Source organism: Colletes gigas, unplaced genomic scaffold, assembly GCF_013123115.1.
Source record: "Colletes gigas isolate AHSC1104 unplaced genomic scaffold, ASM1312311v1 Colletes_gigas_Sc00025, whole genome shotgun sequence".
Taxonomy (NCBI): Eukaryota; Metazoa; Arthropoda; class Insecta; order Hymenoptera; family Colletidae; genus Colletes; species Colletes gigas.
In genome coordinates this window covers 1,485,849-1,504,350 of record NW_025106654.1, presented here as the reverse complement: position 1 = coordinate 1,504,350, position 18,502 = coordinate 1,485,849, and the positions used below count along the sequence as shown (strand labels likewise).

At 40.8% G+C, this 18,502-nt stretch overlaps 1 protein-coding gene across 1 annotated transcript in view; it reads right to left on the bottom strand.

Annotated features, from left to right (window-relative positions):
• LOC122401548 (dynein axonemal heavy chain 1-like) overlaps positions 1-18,502 on the bottom strand; it is a 111,191-nt gene that overhangs the window by 1,132 nt on the left and 91,557 nt on the right. Inside the window, exons 35-54 of the mRNA XM_043403749.1 lie at positions 16,380-16,508; positions 13,504-13,624; positions 11,635-11,765; positions 11,436-11,541; positions 11,161-11,315; positions 8,601-8,873; positions 8,140-8,530; positions 7,698-7,966; positions 6,649-6,959; positions 6,167-6,392; positions 5,857-6,052; positions 5,141-5,334; positions 4,442-4,596; positions 3,919-4,285; positions 1,693-1,872; positions 1,339-1,590; positions 1,070-1,222; positions 662-930; positions 365-591; positions 1-182 (exon numbers count right to left, since the gene is read on the bottom strand). Coding sequence (XP_043259684.1) covers positions 1-182; positions 365-591; positions 662-930; positions 1,070-1,222; positions 1,339-1,590; positions 1,693-1,872; positions 3,919-4,285; positions 4,442-4,596; positions 5,141-5,334; positions 5,857-6,052; positions 6,167-6,392; positions 6,649-6,959; positions 7,698-7,966; positions 8,140-8,530; positions 8,601-8,873; positions 11,161-11,315; positions 11,436-11,541; positions 11,635-11,765; positions 13,504-13,624; positions 16,380-16,508 — 4,287 coding nt within the window. The remainder of the gene's footprint in view (positions 183-364; positions 592-661; positions 931-1,069; positions 1,223-1,338; positions 1,591-1,692; positions 1,873-3,918; positions 4,286-4,441; positions 4,597-5,140; positions 5,335-5,856; positions 6,053-6,166; positions 6,393-6,648; positions 6,960-7,697; positions 7,967-8,139; positions 8,531-8,600; positions 8,874-11,160; positions 11,316-11,435; positions 11,542-11,634; positions 11,766-13,503; positions 13,625-16,379; positions 16,509-18,502) is intronic.

The window sequence follows — 18,502 nt, the reverse complement described above, 5'->3', positions numbered from 1 at the left end:
CTGGAAGCTGAAATCAATAGTGTCGATGGAAATAACGTGATTTCGTGCGAAATTCTGCAGGGTACCAGTTAGGAATGCTTGTGGGAAGTAGAAACCAGAAATCCAAAATGCTGCGGGTATGCCATGAGTTTCCCAAGACCTCAAAAACGCGATTCGGTCCTTCAGGTCGAGGAACCAAGCACCTACATTTTCGTTACCGTTTGAAACGAAATTAGGTATTATAACGGAATTCGTGTGAAATTCAATAACGATAAAGATAGTTGCATTATAAAATTGATTTTATTGAATACTGTTCACCTAAAAGTATCTTAATATTAACTATAAGAGTCATTCAATTAAAAAGGGATCAAAGCGATAAAGTTACCGAGCGGTTTCAGGGAAGGGTAGCCTTTGTCTTGCCAAACTTTTGGAATTCTGTTGTTATACAAGCTATTCGATACAGTTTCTAAATGCTGGGACATCACGACCAGACCCTTCAAGGCTTTCAATAGGTCCACCAATGTTGTCTTTACCACTTCCAACAGCCCGTTGTAACGTATCGCTTCCTGTAGCAACACAGTGTTGAATGACTCTTCGTACAAAACTGGGTACCTGAAACGTTTAAGTTATGACCGAAATCGTCCGTGGGAAGAGCCAGAAAGTTAACCGTGCATTATTTTACTTCGATTGCATAGCCGCCAGGTCGAATGTTTTTGGCATCTCTGCCAACATATCGTGGGCTAATTGAGTGGTGACTTCTTCGGTGCTCGCAGCTGCGATCCCGACTTGGCGAGGCTGAAGTGCAAGAAGTGTATCGAGGCAGGCGTAAGTCTCTGCCTGAGCGCAACTTATGTCCGCGTTTGGATGCATTCCGAACATCGAGGGCTCGTCGTTCAAAGGGAATGTTTTTATGTAGTCGATATACTCTTCGAACGTGGCCACGTCCGGCAACTGAAACAAACGGGTGCATCGGAAACGATCAGAGTCGAGGGACTTAAAGGAAAGCGTTACATTCGAGTATAGGAATGTCTCGATTAGAATATTAGTATAGAGATGGCGATCCCTATTTGGGATCTTTGATGCGTATTACTTGATAGTAGTGCCCTTCTTCGTCGAACGTATAGGATTCTGAGAGGATTTCAGGCTTATAGAAGTCCTCGAGGATAGTTAAAACGCATCGACGATCCCAGTCGTCTGTTATTCGTCCACCGTAATTGATGTGGCCGGCAGTGTATATAAGGACCTTTAGATATTAGATATTATAACCGATTAATAAGAAAAATAATATTGTTTTACAAACAGCAGGTAAAATGTAGTCGTAGGACCCAGTTTGTTGATCGAACGTTGAAACAAGTTTACCTTAAATGGCACAGTTTCATATTCTAAAAGAAACATGTGGAGTTGAGATATGCATATGGTCAAGTCGCCATCGGTGAATTCGTACGGTATATTAAATCCCAAAGGTCCGAATTTTCGCCTTTCGAGGAGAACCGAGTGGAATAGACACAAAGAAAATACCAGCCATTTGAATTGCGGGACTTTCGCGTGATCGGATAGGAGGAAGCTTTGCATTTCGATCACTTGCGTCAGATAGGCGCGAAACATGTTTGCCTGTTATAAGTCAAAATATAAAACCGTGATTTACGCGTATCGATAGGTAGGATGAGATCAAACTTGGACAGTTAATTAAACGCAAGTATTTTTGTTGTTTACTTTTACGCCTCTGGGGGGCTCGATCGTCATTTTAGTGCTGTTTTGAAGTATGCTAACGGGGAAATCCGGAGACGGCGCCGAAGTCAACCATAAGCGGAAATCCGGATGACTCTTTCCCCTTCCCAATGTTTCCACCAGCGTGTCTAGTTCTGGCATCCAACTTGGTGCCAAGTGGCAGTTCTATGAAGATATATTCTTCATTAATCCCACAGCAATATACGGGGTACCTTAAATATTTCCATTTCTATCGAAGATATGTAAATGTGATCAAAAGTTAGAAATATTTTCTCGATAGTACGTAGAATTTCGGGGGTATGTGTATTCGCCAAAAATGATTGTAATTGACCCCCGCAACCGAAAATAATTTTTCCAGAACGATTTGAAATATTTTAATTTTATCGAAAAATTTGTCCACCTACTCGAATTTGTTTCTCAAAAGTACATACAATTTCGGGGGTATGTGTATTCGCCAAAAATGATTGTAATTGACCTCCGCAACTGAAAATAATTTTTCCAGAACGATGTGAAATATTTTAATTTCGCTATAAAATTTGTCCACCTATTCGAATTTGTTTCTCGAAACTGCGTAGGATTTCGGGGGTATGTGTATTCACCAAAAATGATTGTAATTGACCTCCGCAATTGAAAATAATTTTTCCAGAACGATGTGAAATATTTTAATTTCGCTATAAAATTTGTCCACCTATTCGAATTTGTTTCTCGAAACTGCGTAGGATTTCGGGGGTATGTGTATTCACCAAAAATGATTGTAATTGATCCCCGCAACCGAAAGTAATTTTTTCCAGAACGATGTGAAATATTTTAATTTCGCTATAAAATTTGTCCACCTATTCGAATTTGTTTCTCGAAACTGCGTAGGATTTCGGGGGTATGTGTATTCACCAAAAATGATTGTAATTGATCCCCGCAACCGAAAGTAATTTTTTCCAGAACGATGTGAAATATTTTAATTTCGCTATAAAATTTGTCCACCTATTCGAATTTGTTTCTCGAAACTGCGTAGGATTTCGGGGGTATGTGTATTCACCAAAAATGATTGTAATTGATCCCCGCAACCGAAAGTAATTTTTTCCAGAACGATTTGAAATTTTTTTTGTCACCGAAAAATTTAGGCACCTACTCGAAATACCGTGTATGTTCATGTGATGTTTTTTTTAATTTATATAATGTGTAGATTCACATTGTATGATTTCTAGAGTATCTATAGCGGGACACCCTGTGTATTGAGGTTGCAGTTTCGTTGTCCAGGTACTATTAATTTTCGAAAAACCCTTGCCAAGAGCAAGTAATTATCGGCCGAGCAAGAAATGTACAGTTGCGAAAGTTAAATGGATGTAATGGCTATTGCAACGAAAATTACTGTTCGAAAGCAGTTAGCTCGAGAGGCAGAAATAAATAAAGAACTTTGATTTTCTGTTTAACTTATTCGTTAAAGCTCAATTGCATCGTTCATGGTTCTGATGTTTCAAGAATAAAATAGAAATAAATTATTTACCAAATAGCGTCATAAATTAGAATTACGCGGACGGTTGTAAAAATACTTTTTACGAGATTAAATAATATAACGATGTTCCGTAAATAATTGAAAACTTTAAATGTTCCCGATACGTTTATCAAGCGTACGTTTATTTATACAATTTTCAGTTCGCTTGTGTTTTGTAAATTTCGACGCAGATTAGTATTCCGTGAAAAATGGATTACATAGAAGCCATGAAATAAAATAAAAAAAGATTCCATACAAGATAACAAAACGTACATTTTTCTAAGCTGAGTTTGATTTAACACGAATACGTTTTTTCATCTCTTCGTTTCGCTATCGAATGCCCATAGTCCCATTTTGTGATGGGATAGATCATACTCCCACTCGCCGGTGTATTTCAAACATAAAGGAGATAACACTTTTTCTCTGTCCATCCTTTTAACGTCTGAGAAAAGATCCGCGAGATATCTGGGTTTTTTCTTTTCTTTTTTTTCCTCATTCAATCGAGGGCATTTTTATGATCAACGATCGCAATATTTTTCGACGCAAGGCACGACGAATTTTCTCCTTTACACGAATATCTTCTACCGATTTGTATGGATATTTGACGCTACAATGATTGATACTTTCGCGTATCAGATGTTTGTTCCGTTGTACCTTTTACAGTTTCTTCTACCGTAATTAAATTCACCGACAATTTGATGTAAACATCTGTTTACACTCACTTGGAAGAAACACCAACATCCCTGTTCAGACGACAGTTTTAGCAAGGCCTCTGCTCTTGGTCCTTGACCCTGCCCGAGAGAAATCGCGTGCAGTTTGGTCCCCATTTTTAATCTGTCCGCGAACTTGTACAATTCGGCCGCTGGATCCGTGCCGGTAGACAAAATGAAAACAATAGGCGTAGTTGGCGAGGATTCGTTATAAACAGCGGATAATTCCGTGGTTTGTGGTTCGACGAATTCCCGACCCAGATGCTTGGCAAGGTAAAGTTGCATCGCATTTGTAACTTTGTCGGGACGTAAACACTTCAAAATCAACATCTTTTGAAAGTCGTCTAATTCGGTGTCCCACGGCTCTGGCAACGGAGCTCTGTGCAGAAAAACAAACCTCGAGCTTCGGTAGTGAAATATAACGTTTCGTTAAAATTTAGCGTATAGATTGATCCCTCCAAGTATAGACACGCACGTATGAATCATCCTGTAAGTTTCGCTCAGAAAGACACCGAGCGATTTGTATTTTACTCACAGATGCGCTTCTTGCGCGTCGAATACTGTTTTGAATTGGGTCAGCGACCGCTGGAAGGACTCGATGAAGTTGCCAAACTTTGGAAGGCTCTCGAGCGCCTGGATCTCTTTCCAGCAACGCGGAGTTATCCATTCTGGTGATGGATTCGGTCTGTCCTGCGATAGGGAGAATAGAAGACAAGTTTAAGCGTCCGTGAAACGTTGAAAATCCAGATCGCCCCCGCCACCTTTCATATACCCTATCTGGAGCTAACTAGAACGTGAAATTTCATGAAACTTCCCCCTTGAATAGTTTCATACAGACGTATGAACAATTGCGCTTCGAAACTGCTTTCTAAGAAAATATATTCTATTCAAAAATGATATATTTCGTTTCTAAAGTTTCAATATTTGAATTTCTAGAGCTGGGCATCATCCAGTGTACGGGTGACATCGCTGGAATTTCTCTTGATGTCCCAACAGTACAAACGCACCAAAGCCACGCGGTGCGCAAGGGAGATGCGCGATGATGCTACCGTGCCATCGATGGCTCGTTAGTTAGATCGCAGCGGTGTCGCGACGCGCACGTGCTTTGCGCATCCTCTGAGTCGAGAGGGACCTACTACGTTCGATCGAAAATCGTATGCCACAAATTGGCTTCTCCCTGCTAGTTCCAATGGCGTAACAATAAACAGTCGATCGAAAACTTTGAAAATTTTACCTCCAGAGGTTCTGGTCCTGCTAAAAAGTGTCTCCATTCCGTCGCGTCGATTGATTTGTCGTTCATTCGGATTCGTGCGCAGACCAGAAACGCAAAATGCAATTTGTGCCTCTCGAACAGGCTGCGGCAGACGTTCGAGAATAGGGAGAACATGAACTGATGATTAATCCCCATGACTCGAAGTTCGATATCGTCTAGAAAGTACAACCGTTCGTACAGTTAGAAAAAGACTCGAACGACCTTTAGATTATTGTACGAAACTCTGCTTCAAAACCTGATGGTTATCCGCACGTAACAAGACAGGTAAACAACTGCCTCTAACTTAAGGTTATCGCGAAGTAAAAGCTTGCAGCGATAAACTGCTCGTAACAGACTAATTACGAATGAATATTCCTGCTGTTGTTAGACTAATCGTAAGGTTTAATGTTATGTATAATTACTCTGGTAATGCAATGGGGACGAATCTCATAAGACAACAACGTGATGATAATTAGGGATTGACCATAACAGGAATTATTAGCGTATTACGATCATACGTAATTGTTTGGGTTAGCTTTTCCGGTAATTCTGTTAGCTGTATGTCATTTGCATTTACATTGAGATTACGATGACGATTATGATACAAATTACGATCGGAATTAGTTCAATACTCGTTGTTGTTATTATCATTGCAATATTCTAGATTTGATTAGGAATAACGCAGTAGCTGCACTAACCGCTCTTTTCGGTCGCGATTATACTGTTGTTGAAAATCTCGACGAACCATTCCAAAGAGTACTGGTACATAGTGTCGACGTATTGCAAATCGGACAGACAAAAAAAGAGTATCCGTCCCCGGACTGCGACGGGGATGTACAACGATCTGGTTATCTCTATGTCTGCTTGAATGATCTCTGCCTCGTGCATTTTTACCTGTAGCACACATAACAAGCTACGATTTGTGCTCGTGATTTTTATGCGAGGAATATTGATTGTAGAGCGATAGTCGTACGTACGGGGTATTTCGGTTAGAGTTTACGAACGTACCTTGATCTCTTCGCTTTTAACTTTGGACGCCTCCAAAGTGAGGATGAGATCCATATCGTCGACCGCAGAACCTTCCGATACCGACAACCTGTAGAGAATTCTGTCTTCTATTTCCTGCAATTCCCTTCTCATTTCAGCGTTGGATACGATCAGGGCGTTTCTTGTTTGCTCAAGGTCCGGCCGTTCTTGAATGGCGACCAAAGATAGCATCTGATCCTCCAGGCCACTTTTACGCAAAAAATATCATACCACTTTCGAAACGTTCAAAGTATCGATACAAAATTAACGTAGATAAATTAATTTCCTTTTCTACTGTTAATACTATTTCTTTTATCACCGGGAATCTTTACCTTTGGGGGAAAATGTTTTATATTTGCGAGCGATAAAGGAATCGGCGAGGTACGGCTACGATAACGCTCCCCTGAGTGTCTTAGGAGGAGAACTTATACGGAAACTTTGTTACAAAGCGATTCGTTACTTACGTGGTGGTGAGAGCAAAGTTCACCAGCAAGATTTTCACCGAGACTTCCGGCGTGTAATGGGGATTCGAAAGCCTCGTGGTGAGAAACAGACGGAAATCTGCGTTGTACGGAACGATGTTTTCTCCGATTTTAACGCACATTAGACCGCCGTGCTCGAACAACGATCGCATCAGTATGGGATCCAAGCCAGCCTCGAGCTCGAGGCCGACGTTTTCTATGAGACAGGCTCTCCCGAATCGTACGCAGGACTCCAAAACGCGTAGAATGTCTTTATCAGCCATTTTCGCGATGGATATCCCGTTGTCCTTGTACTGAATTTCCATTAAAGTAGAAGAAATTTTAGCAAATCATGTACGTTTACGTTTTATAGAGATTCGTGTTTCAATATTCAATTATTTTTTAAGATAGCCAAGACGAAAAGGAATACCTTTATTTTTCGATTTTTACTTTCTACACTTTTCTAGTTTAATTACTGGAGAACACGGTTAAACGCGCTGTAAATCACGAGAGACTTAAGGCGAGAAGCGTCGGCGATAATTTTCGTTTTAAAAAGCAGGGCTCAGGTGAACAGCTTCGTACAAAACACGAACGAAGCTTGGTGGAATTCTCAACCTTCCTACGTACAACTCATTAATTAAAACTTGATTACGCGGTTTCAGCGTTCTGTTTGACGGTCTTGACGAGTATTATATTTATTCATATACAAGATTTCGAAGAATCGCTAATGAATGTACGATTAAATCGAATGCCATTATTATTGCGAGGTACAGAAACATTTAATATAGCATTTCATCTGATTTGCTTAGGCTTCGTATGTAAATCTCGCAAAAATCAACGCGCAAGCGAAAAGATCTTTCATAGAGAGACGAGTATGTTCGTTCGTAGAAATTCGAATATCAAAGTGGCGGAGTTTAAACGCGGAATGGTCCGTTTGCAAAGCTGAATCGTTATTGACCCACTCAGTTAGAAATACAATCTACGCAAGAGGGGCAAAGTGCATCTTGTATTACGTACTTTTCGGTTCGAAGTGACGCGTTCCCTTTACTCACCAGAGAACGTATCCACTTGTTTGCCTGCGCTTGGGGGTCGATAAAAAGAGGCCAGCGGTTCGAGTGCATCGCCAGTACGGCGTTTTCCACGGACAATGTGTCTCTGGGTAAGCCCTCGATCTGCCATTTTCTTATCTCCACCTCGTCACCCAGGGTCGACACGGGGTCGCTGCCTGGCGTGTGGGGCACGTTCTCGAGCAGTTTTTGCCAGGACGTCAAAAGCGTCACCCGGTATTTGTCCGTGAATGGCGTCAAATAAGCTATCGCGCCTGTGGAACGCATATAACTTTTCTAATGACTTTTCTCTTTTGCAGGGGATCAGCCAAATTGTTTCCAACCTTAGTAGGAAAAACAGATTCCATCCATCTCGCGTAAAAATATCTCTTTGGATAGACTGAAATACTTTTATCGACTTAGCTTGATAAGTGGTGATATTTCTTACCGGAAGCGAGTAAGATATCACCAACGACGTTCTTCAAGGATGTATTTATGTCATCCACCGTCGACAACCAGCGTTTCTGCTCCCCAGCCAGACCGACTATCAGTCTCACGGCCCTCCCCATTCTATCCTCGCAAAGCTGCTTTTGCCTCTCGAGTTCCGCCTTTTTCGCCTCCCCCACGCGTAAGAGATTTCGCAGCTTCTCTATACCCTCCTCCACTTGTCTTAGCCTTTCTATTGCGGCCAACAAGGTTCTTTCCGTTTCCTCTAGTGCTTCCTCGGCTTTGGCCAACGCTTCCATCTTTGGTTTTACTTTCAGGTTCACGAAATAGTAGTTGTACATCGCGTGCACCCACAAACACAGCGAGTAGCAGGCTTTCGACACGTATTCGATCTGTAAAGGACGGCGATTAGCGCGGATGTTATTAAAGCACAGAGTTTAATTGCTTTCGATAAAGTTGAACCTTTGCTGGTTGGAAGTCAGGGTTCTCTACGTAGACCTTCAGCTTAGTAATCATTTCCTCTGTGAGATTTTCCTTGTCGTAATTCTCCATGGTGTGCAAGAAGTGGCCTGGATCCGACAACATTAGACTACCTGGCGTCCAATAATCTAATTTCACCTCTGTACTGAATTTTCCTTCGCCTTTCTGCGCGGAAAAGGACACCACTAGAATTTCCATTTGCAAATTGACGAATAACAGAATACACGAAAATATTGGAACAAAGCACGCCTTTTCCTGATGGAATCACAAAGCGCTCTGGTTATTCATTTTGTACTGTAGCAACAAAAACATCGCGTTAAATATCACCTGGCTAATATAACACAGATTATGAAAAGGTTTCTACAAATAGTGATTTTACGTTGATGAACAAGTCCACGCGCGTTCGAGCGATTTTCCCATCGGTTTTCGTTGCTCAAAGTTCCATTTTGTGCGTGCTTCTTTATCCGTAACTAGTGTAAGAACCGGAAATGGGGGGTAGCTGAGACGATTCTGAACAACAACTTCCTTTGCAAAAATGTCGGATGGGGCTTCGTTTTTTAATTATTAACGAAAAACACTGACCAATCACGGTGCGCGCTCAGGGTCGTCCGAACTCGGAGAGCCCACGCGTCGGGTAGGTAGCAAGATGTGCATTGAAGATACATACGTCGAGGTACGAATACAAATAATTAAAAATACTACCACTGCAACTGTTACCTAATTCGTTAATTACTACGTAATTAGTACGTAAATTTCTAAATCGAATTTATTAATTATTTGTATTCACTGTTTCCAAGGAAGAAGGAATAAAATGTGGGAAGATGCTCTCGGAATTTTTAGAAAGTTAACCCTGCGCACCCGAGTAACGCTTCTCGCCAGAGTGTTTTAAAATTAAAATAAGAATTATTTTCCGAAAATTAAAATAAATACGGTAAGAACCATTTGTAACCGTTTGCTATTGAAACATTCCTCGAATGCAAAAGTTTAACAGAGAAATAATTGAAATTCAATTTACCTGCTGCGCTGACAATAGGGCCCTGTCAGTACACCACTATCGATCGCGGCAAGGTCGAAGACCCCAACGAAAATCAGCTGATGGGACGGTCCGGCCACTGCACCGCCGTGATCGATAGCGGTGCACTGACCAGGCCCTATTGTCAGCGCAGCAAGTAAGTCGAATTTGAATTATTTCTCTATTAACCCTTTGCATTCGAGGAATGTTTCGGTACGCACAAATCCAGTCTACTTTTCCAGTACAGTTTTTAATAGCAAACGGCTACAAATGGTTCTTACGGTATTAATTTTAATTTTCGGAAAATAATTCTTATTTTAATTTTAAAACACTCTGGCGAGAAGCGTCACTAAGGTGCGAAGGGTTAATTTCCTAAAAATTCCGAGATTTTATTCCTTTTTCCTCGGAAACAGCGAATACAAATAATTAATAAATTCGATTTAGTAATTTATGTAATAATTACGTAGTAATTAACGAATTAGGTAACAGTTGCAGTGGTAGTATTTTTAATTATTTGTATTCGTTCCTCGACGTATCTTTAATGCACATCTTGCTACTTACCTACCCGACGCGTGGGCTCTCCGTATTCGGACGGCCCTGAGCGCGCGCCGTGATTGGTCAGTGTTTTTCGTTAATAATTAAAAAACGAAGCCCCATCCGACATTTTTGCAATGAAAATTGTTGTTCAGAATCGTCTCAGCTACCTCCCATTTCCGGTTCTTACACTAGTTACGGGACACCCTGTATACATAAGTTATAGCGTGTTCTTGTGAACATAAGAATATTACGAATGGATCGCTGAGGTTCTCCCGATGAATTTGAGTCCAAACACGACCTCGTTCTGACTACTTTTATTTATACCCAATCAGACACTGTTAAAAATTAATAGAAACAACGAATATAGTTGTGTTTTGACTCATTTTCGTCGGCAGAATCTCGAGAGAACATCACGACAAGTATAGAATCGTAATTTTCGGTAGTAGGCGAAATTCGATCGAATGCTGTATCGGAAAATATGTTTGTGCAAGAGTCTTTCGCGTCGAGCGAACAAAAACAGCAGCCGGAGATAATATTTGTAGGATTAGGAATGTAAAAATCTAATCATTTATTAGAAATGCGCGAACAAAAAACGAATAAACATATAACTGAAACAATAACAAAGGACACACCGCGACTTAACATATAACTTTCCGTATTATATTCTCACTCGTCTCCCGGACGCGTGCTTCTATTCACCCCGTTCTCGAACACTTGCCGGTTAAACTTCCGGTAATGTTTCGAGAACGTTCTCGATCATTCATATCAATAACTCGTTACTATCGTACACGCACTCATACATCCAATCATGCAATCATTCACGATCGACACATTCATGTAGTTCAATCATTTCAGAACGTTCTTGACGATACGAAGAACGCACGATACGAATTACGCTCGTCACCTACATATTGTTTCATCTACGCGGGATGTATACTCTGTACTGTTGGGATAACGAAGGTACTATTGTGTTACCAAATATTTTCTACGAACCTTGATTGGTTTCACATTGTTTATGATACAAATAGCTTCTATCACCAATAGTACACCAACCGGTGGTCGTCTCATCGCCTTCACTTCCGTGATGTCGTTTCTGTTGAGGGCTTTCAAGCTTTTCTCGGCGGCAATCAACATCGGACGGGCTAGACCTATGACAAATTCCCGTGCAATCGTATTCCGAGATATATGGTTGACGAAACAGACGCATTTGCCTTGTGCATATACCCTGTATATTATACGAATAATACTCTATAAAGAAATATACGAACTTAAATCTGCCTCTGCGTCGTCTCGGATCTTTTGGTTCTCCACTTTCATCCTCGCAGCTACGTCTTCTTGTTCCTTTGCCTTTGCTCTCGTCTCCTCAGCTTCGATCTAACAGAGGCGATCAAATTTTCAATTTATTCTATGAAAGAGACCGCGGAACATAGTACAGATATTGCCATACTTTTTGTTGACAATACTAACTGTGTCGTGGGTGATTCTTTCGATCATTTTAGCCGTTTCCGCCGCTGCTTTTTCCAATTGCGGTTTCATGTTCCTCAATAGTTCCTGCATCTTTTTCACCTCGACCTCCGCGCTTGCCAGCTTGTCTAGACCTATTGTTAAAGTAATTTAAATTAAATGGAATCTTGGAAGTTATATTTTTAATTTAGATCAATTTAAATTGTATTTTCCTTTGTTCCTCGTCGCGATGTTTTCATTGGCGTTCTTATGGCGCTGGCGGTTAAAGTAAAACCTCCTCGAAACGATGAAAGCGGAGAGGATACTGTGGATATTGCGCGCGGAAGACCTTGTGGAAATATATGCAAATGCAACAAAATCGGTCGATTTGTATTTCTTATGGCCTGCTTTAAATGATTAAAAATCGAGGTACTGAGAAAACGTTGAAATAAAACAAGCTTTGCTCGGTATCGCCTAGGGGACTTTCCAACGAAACAACCAAGTTTCCTTCCTTTGCGTCCTCTTAACGAGTTGTTAATCGAAGTTCAAAATGAGGCGAATTATTCATCGAGTTAAAGTTATTGCTAAGCAATTGGGGTTTTAACTGATTTTCTATTGAAATTATTAATTGATTATAACAATCGGGTAAACGAATAAATATGAGGGTATGCAAATCATCCCCATAGAATAGTTAATGTTTGCGTAATAAGGACGTTCCCAATCGCGTCGATGATTAATGCAATTAGCGTGCATACATTTGCAGCCAAGCGTAATTTAATTTTCCTAGATTGATCGAAGAAACTATTGTATTAATTTCCATATCCAGCGTAATTTGTTCACGTCACGCAATTCAATCCCTCATAATCGCTCCTCTAAATGTGTCGACGACCGATGATATGTACAATAATTCACTGCATTATACGAACGGACACATTGAAATGATTACTTTGTATCTACTTCTCAAACCGCTTTAGAACTATAAAGAGATAAGGGTGGGTGACTAACGAAGGGTTAATTAACTATTTACTATTTGTATCTTTAGAAACGACAATTCTGAATAAAGATTAAAACGACACGAGCAGAAAAAAAGGAAATATCGTTGCCTGGACGGAACAGATGCACAAATAGGAAAATTGTATTCGACCCGATCGACTTTTCGTCTATCGCGTAATCTAGGGGATTAAATAACGTTCGTTCAAAGACTCGTTCTACATGGCCGAAAAAAATCGGAAGGAATTTAATTCTGCCATGTGCACGCCTCGACGAGAATTTACGTGAAAATAAAAGCCGTTACGAGTGGATGTTAAAGCTGTCCTTGGTTGCTCATAAAATATTCGATCTGTGGCAATCCACAGAGACGTTTGTGCGAGATTAAAAAATAAATCTCTGTCGAGAAATTAGCGAGATTGCTCGCAAATTGTCGCGAAAAAATCGTAAATACCGCTACTCAAGCTCGAAAAATCATTGTATAAATACGTTTCTCTTGATCGATTTTTATTTTATTTTCGTTCGTTTCAAGCGTTTCTATAAATTCCCTAGATTCCACTGTTCCCAAACTCAGACATATAATTTATAGCTAGCGAGAAGAAATCGATACTCCAAAGTTGGCACGTATCACGAGCTCCCATCACACGGACTTTGTTTAATTTATCATCTGCAAAAGTTTAACTCGGGTCCTTCACCTTTGAATCCTGGAATCTCTGCTTTGAATATTCAGACAAAATTGCGCCTACTCGTAATAGGGTTAAAGTGTTAATAATAACAGTATTATAACTAAAATTACACTCTGAGGATCTATTATAGAGATTTTAGAACCGCTGCTATTGGCGTCTTCGATCGATCTTCGCTTTCGGTTACTAAACGATAGCAAAACTTTAATGTTTTATTACGAACCTGTTGACAGACGACTTTCCGCTGACTGTAGCTCGTTTTTCTTTTTTCTCAGAAGATCCCCGTAACCGGAAAGTAATTCCAGATACGACGTAGGTGTAACATAGTTGTGTCGATCCAATTCCTGTGCAATTAAAGTTAAAGCGTTAATGTTCCCAACTTCTTTCATTAAACAGCACCGAGTCCTGTAAGAGTTACACTTTATCATCGAAAATAACAAACGTGATATTAGAAGAATCGCATTTCATAAGAACATTATTATCAGAGATTTCCATGAAAATACAACTTCAACCAACGAATTTTGAAATGGAAATATTTTTTTGTTTTCAGTTGTACCAAAAACTACACCCCACGCTGCAACATTTTCCCCGAATAGAATGTTTTTGTACATAGGATTCGTTTTCGAGGATCAGCTTATTTTTTATTGTATTACTGTAAGGAAATTGACAATAACACGTGTGCGGTAGCGGTATATCGCCTTTGAGCCTTTTGTCGGCGAACTCGCGATTGAGCCTTTGACGGCGAACGCGCTTTCGGGCCTTTGGTCGGCGAACGCGCTTTCGGGCCTTTAGTCGGCAGTCGGCTTGCGAGTCGCCGCCGCGATTCCGCGAAACTTACGCGGGTCACACGTGGCTCTATAGAGTGACCGAGTCGCCACACGAACGACAAGGAGGAATCGGGGTATAAAACCCCTAAGCGTTGGACGAACCACAGAGTTCTATCCTGACCACGATGTACAACGTATCGCTGTTAAAATATATATCGTTCTTGTTACGCATCTGTTCTTAATTCCCTCAATCCATTAAGTCCTTACATTACCGAACGCAGAAGTTGTGAAAGTGCACACGCGAAATTGTAGCTGGAAAAAACAGATAAACTTGTTGTTTGCTCTATGTTTCTTACACGTTTGCGTTGTTTAAGTTCCGCGAAATCGGAGACTGATATCGCGAAACAAATACAACGTGCATTATTTTTGTTTCGATATTTCCATACGTAGAATCGGGAATTAAAGCGTCCTATTTTTCGAGCCAGTTTCAAAGAATGTTTGCAAAACGACCCCGTTCTCGAAGAAATTTACAAGTTTCTAAGAGCAGCCGCACACAAGGATCACATATTTCTTTTCCGATCGTAGTGATTCCAGCTTAAGGGATTAAATTACCCCTAAAAGTTCCAACCCTCGGGCGTTATCTTGAAACTGGCTGGGGATATAATCGGGATCTCAAGACGGATGTTTTATGGCCTTTGACGGAGAATAACATGGCAGAAGCGTTGGTAAAAAAATTTAACAAGAAATGAAAACATCGTTTCCACCATCTCGTACCGCCTAAGTTATTTATAGTTCGACGTAGAAATTTACCAATTTTATTCAGACCGTCCGACCATATATCGATTCTATTTCACTTGGACGATCAGTTACGGGTTTTTCTACTTGTCGAACGAGCATCATATTTTTTCTCGTCTTATGCAGCGTGCTCTAATTTGTCTACGAGAAGAGATTTACGTTTCTTGTTTGATTAATTTTTTGTACAATGACTATGCCCGAACAATGATTGATACGTTCTACTTGCTCGAACAATGCTTATGAAACTTGTCCGAATATCGATGATCATGCTCTTCAACGTTAGCCCTGTTCTACTTGCCCGACAACGTATGTCATTAATTTACTTGTCCGATTAGAGGATGTACTATTCTACTGGTTTCTGGAATAACTGAACTATTCCACTTGCCGGACTAGAAACCGATATCGTCTAACTTTTGACCTTTAACGCTTGACGTTTCTAGTGACATTCAGAATTCGGGGAACAGCGGCGATAAAAGTCCATTTAATTCAATAAATTTAAACATTTTTGTTGCACCTGAAATATTTTTCACGATTCTAATTTAATATCGTTCGTTGCACCGTGTCTATTTCTCTCATAAAATATAAAAATGTTTGCTCAGAATCCTCGTTGCGAAGTGTAATTTCATTCTCCGAGGTTCAGTTATCGCGACGTAAAGACAAAGAAATGTGTCACCTTTATTTTTGGCTGATGTCGAAGTCCAATAAAGTTTCGTCGCGATGCTCGCAAGAAATCCGCGAAGTATTAAATATAGTACGCCTGTAAAAACCCCCGCGGCTACTCGATATACCTCGCGGCAGCTCCATTAAATTCACCCCACCGTGTTCCTAATTTATGAGACCAAATAAACAACTCGCGCGCGTCACGGGAAGCGGCAAAACTTCGTAACATCCGGAAACGTCGATGGAACGAGACCGTTCGAAAGTTTCGTTTCTGGGTCTGTCCATCGATTCCGTTCGTTTCGATCTGTTTTAATCCACCGTCGAAGATTACGTACGAGGAATCTGTGTGGAAATCAAGGACGAGCGTCGCGAATCCAATCTTTTCAGACGGAGAAGAAATTATCGCGAACGTAGGTTTTTCGAACGAACGACGGCAGTGAAGGTGCTAATGGTTTTCCGTTACCTCTCGGTACGTTTCAATCCACTCTATTTAGTTGTGTCTGACGTTAACCGGACCGACGTTCCAGAGGCGGAAGCTTCTCGAAACGATAATAATTACTTTCGTGGATGTCAATAAAAGGAAGTCGTCTTTTTCCATCGTTGGCCGCGGAAACCGAACGATTGAACAGAAAAGGCAAGAAACGGTTCTTGGATTAAGTGAAACGTGGCGCTACCGAGAAAACTGACTAGGTATTCCGACCCAATACGACTCTCGTGCAAGATTTCCCTCTTTCTGTTTACGAAGTACCGGTTGTATGTATTCCACGAAGAAAAAAAGTATAGCGACAGAGATGATTAATTTCGCCTTACGGGCGATGAAAGGTCTTTTTCATTTCGTATAATAGAGTCGTTGATACGAATTTCTTCGTCCACTCACCTTAAGGAAGAGATCGCTCGCGTCTATCACGCTGGAATGCATGTATTGGCACATTCTTACAATCGATCGCAGAATATCTTCGGTGATGGACTCGTCTTTGATGTCGGACAGAAATCCCATAGCGACGCTCTGGAGAAGAAAAATTGCGCAGGACGTTAGCGACTCGCTTGCGATGGAAAACAGACAAAGGGATATTTTTACAGAGAAAAGTTCCGAGCGAAATTAATATTTGTATATTGTTATTTAATCCGAACTCGAAATGGTATCGATTCGAATCTTGTAAATTGCACGTGGTGTGCCGACTAAACGAAAGGGTTCGTAGGACCACCCCTTTTCAGGGGACTAACTAGACGAATTGATTTTCTGTATTTATGAAAACTCAACAAACAATACGCGAGATCAAGTTTATACACAGACTATGTTGGAAGGCTAGCGAACTATCTGGTGTTTGAAATACTAAGCCCGAAATCACGGTATTCCGCCGTTTTTATGCTGCTGTGCCGTCGCCTCCCATGCTCGCCACCAGAGGGGTCGCGCTCTCACAAGCGCTCGACCGACTTCTCGGTTGCTGTATACATTCCTCGAACGACTTCCCAATATCCTTAACGAGGTTTTTGAAACTTTTCCCTCGATCCTAACGCATGAAATTAACACAATAAAACCACCCCACCAAAATATCATACAGACAATAACCAAACATTTTTTAAGTGCAGGTTATAGGGCGCAGCCCAAGGTATTGCAGTCACACATGAGAAAATGACAAAAAAAAAAAAAAAAAAAAAAAAACTTCAGCAAAGCAGCGCCACACTGCTGACTTCTTGCACCCCCCTTCCACCAAGAGTCTCCATTCGTGGCGGAGTGTGCAACGATGCCAATGTAGCTTGGCGTCCGAGGTTGGAGGGTGCTGCTACGTTTGGCTACTCCGGGGATTTTCCATCACGTGGGTCGGACCCTGGGCCCGCGTGCAAAACTAACTACAAACGAGGGAGGCCCAGGTATGTATACAGGTTGTGCAACCACTCGACACTGCCTTCGCCGGCCAAGTTTATGACACTTTGTTCTATCAACGTAGAATTTCGTTTGCCCATGCTGGCCTTGACTAAACGCGGTCTGTGTCATAAGCCTGGCCGACTCAACAAAGCCCAAACAATTGTTTCGATATTAAAAATAACTTTGATTATTAAACATCGTATTCTTGTATTAAAATATTCGAGTTCATGGAATAAGCAATTCCACGCTTCTGAACGATAATGTATATTTCAAAGCGACGCCGTGAGAAAATGATTAGTTGTCGATAATGCAAAAGAGTTAACTTTGTGTCCTGGCTACGGTTAAGCCAACGTTAATGGATCGATTCGATGAACTGCTATCGACAATGCGCGTGACGTCATGCGAGAGCGACACCGCGGGTTGCAGGAGATTCGCGAATAATAGATTTTACGAGGCAGTCGTCGAACTACCGATAGCGAAAGTACACGTGTATATCTGTAGCTATTCCCTTATAATACTTTCTTAGAATAAATTTTCTTGTAACAGAACGAAGTTTATAATAAAGCGAAGGAACATGTTCTTGGGAGGGTTTGTAAAATGAAATAAAATACTTTCTACAACCGACACAGATCTAGCTAAAATTTAATAACAACCACATATTTCACGATTTACCAGACACTACCAAGTTCTCTCTGCAAATCTGGTCTTACATTTAATTATATAATGTGTGACCATTTCATTTACAAACTTTCATTCACCACTCAGGTTAAGTAGAAAGTAAAATAGAACTCGGACAGTTGTGAAATATCATTTTCGAGGACTCTGTACTGAACTTCCTCGTTGTTTCTAAAATATTGAAGGAGAAGAGTATTAGATATCCGCGATACTCGGCTATCAAACTATTTTCCGTGTCCAAAGTCAATGTTTATAGCGAGAAACACAGAATTCACCTGAGACTTAAAACGTTTCTTCGATAAGAATCGTCTTTGAAATGGAATTCTCTCATAGACTGAAGAATGCAGTATCATTGCAAAGTTTCGTAGCACCTTGCACAATAAAAGAGTTTCTTGAACGCCTGCATTTCGTCAGGGCAATGCGAAGGCATTTTAAAGTTCACGACTGCCGCATGTGGC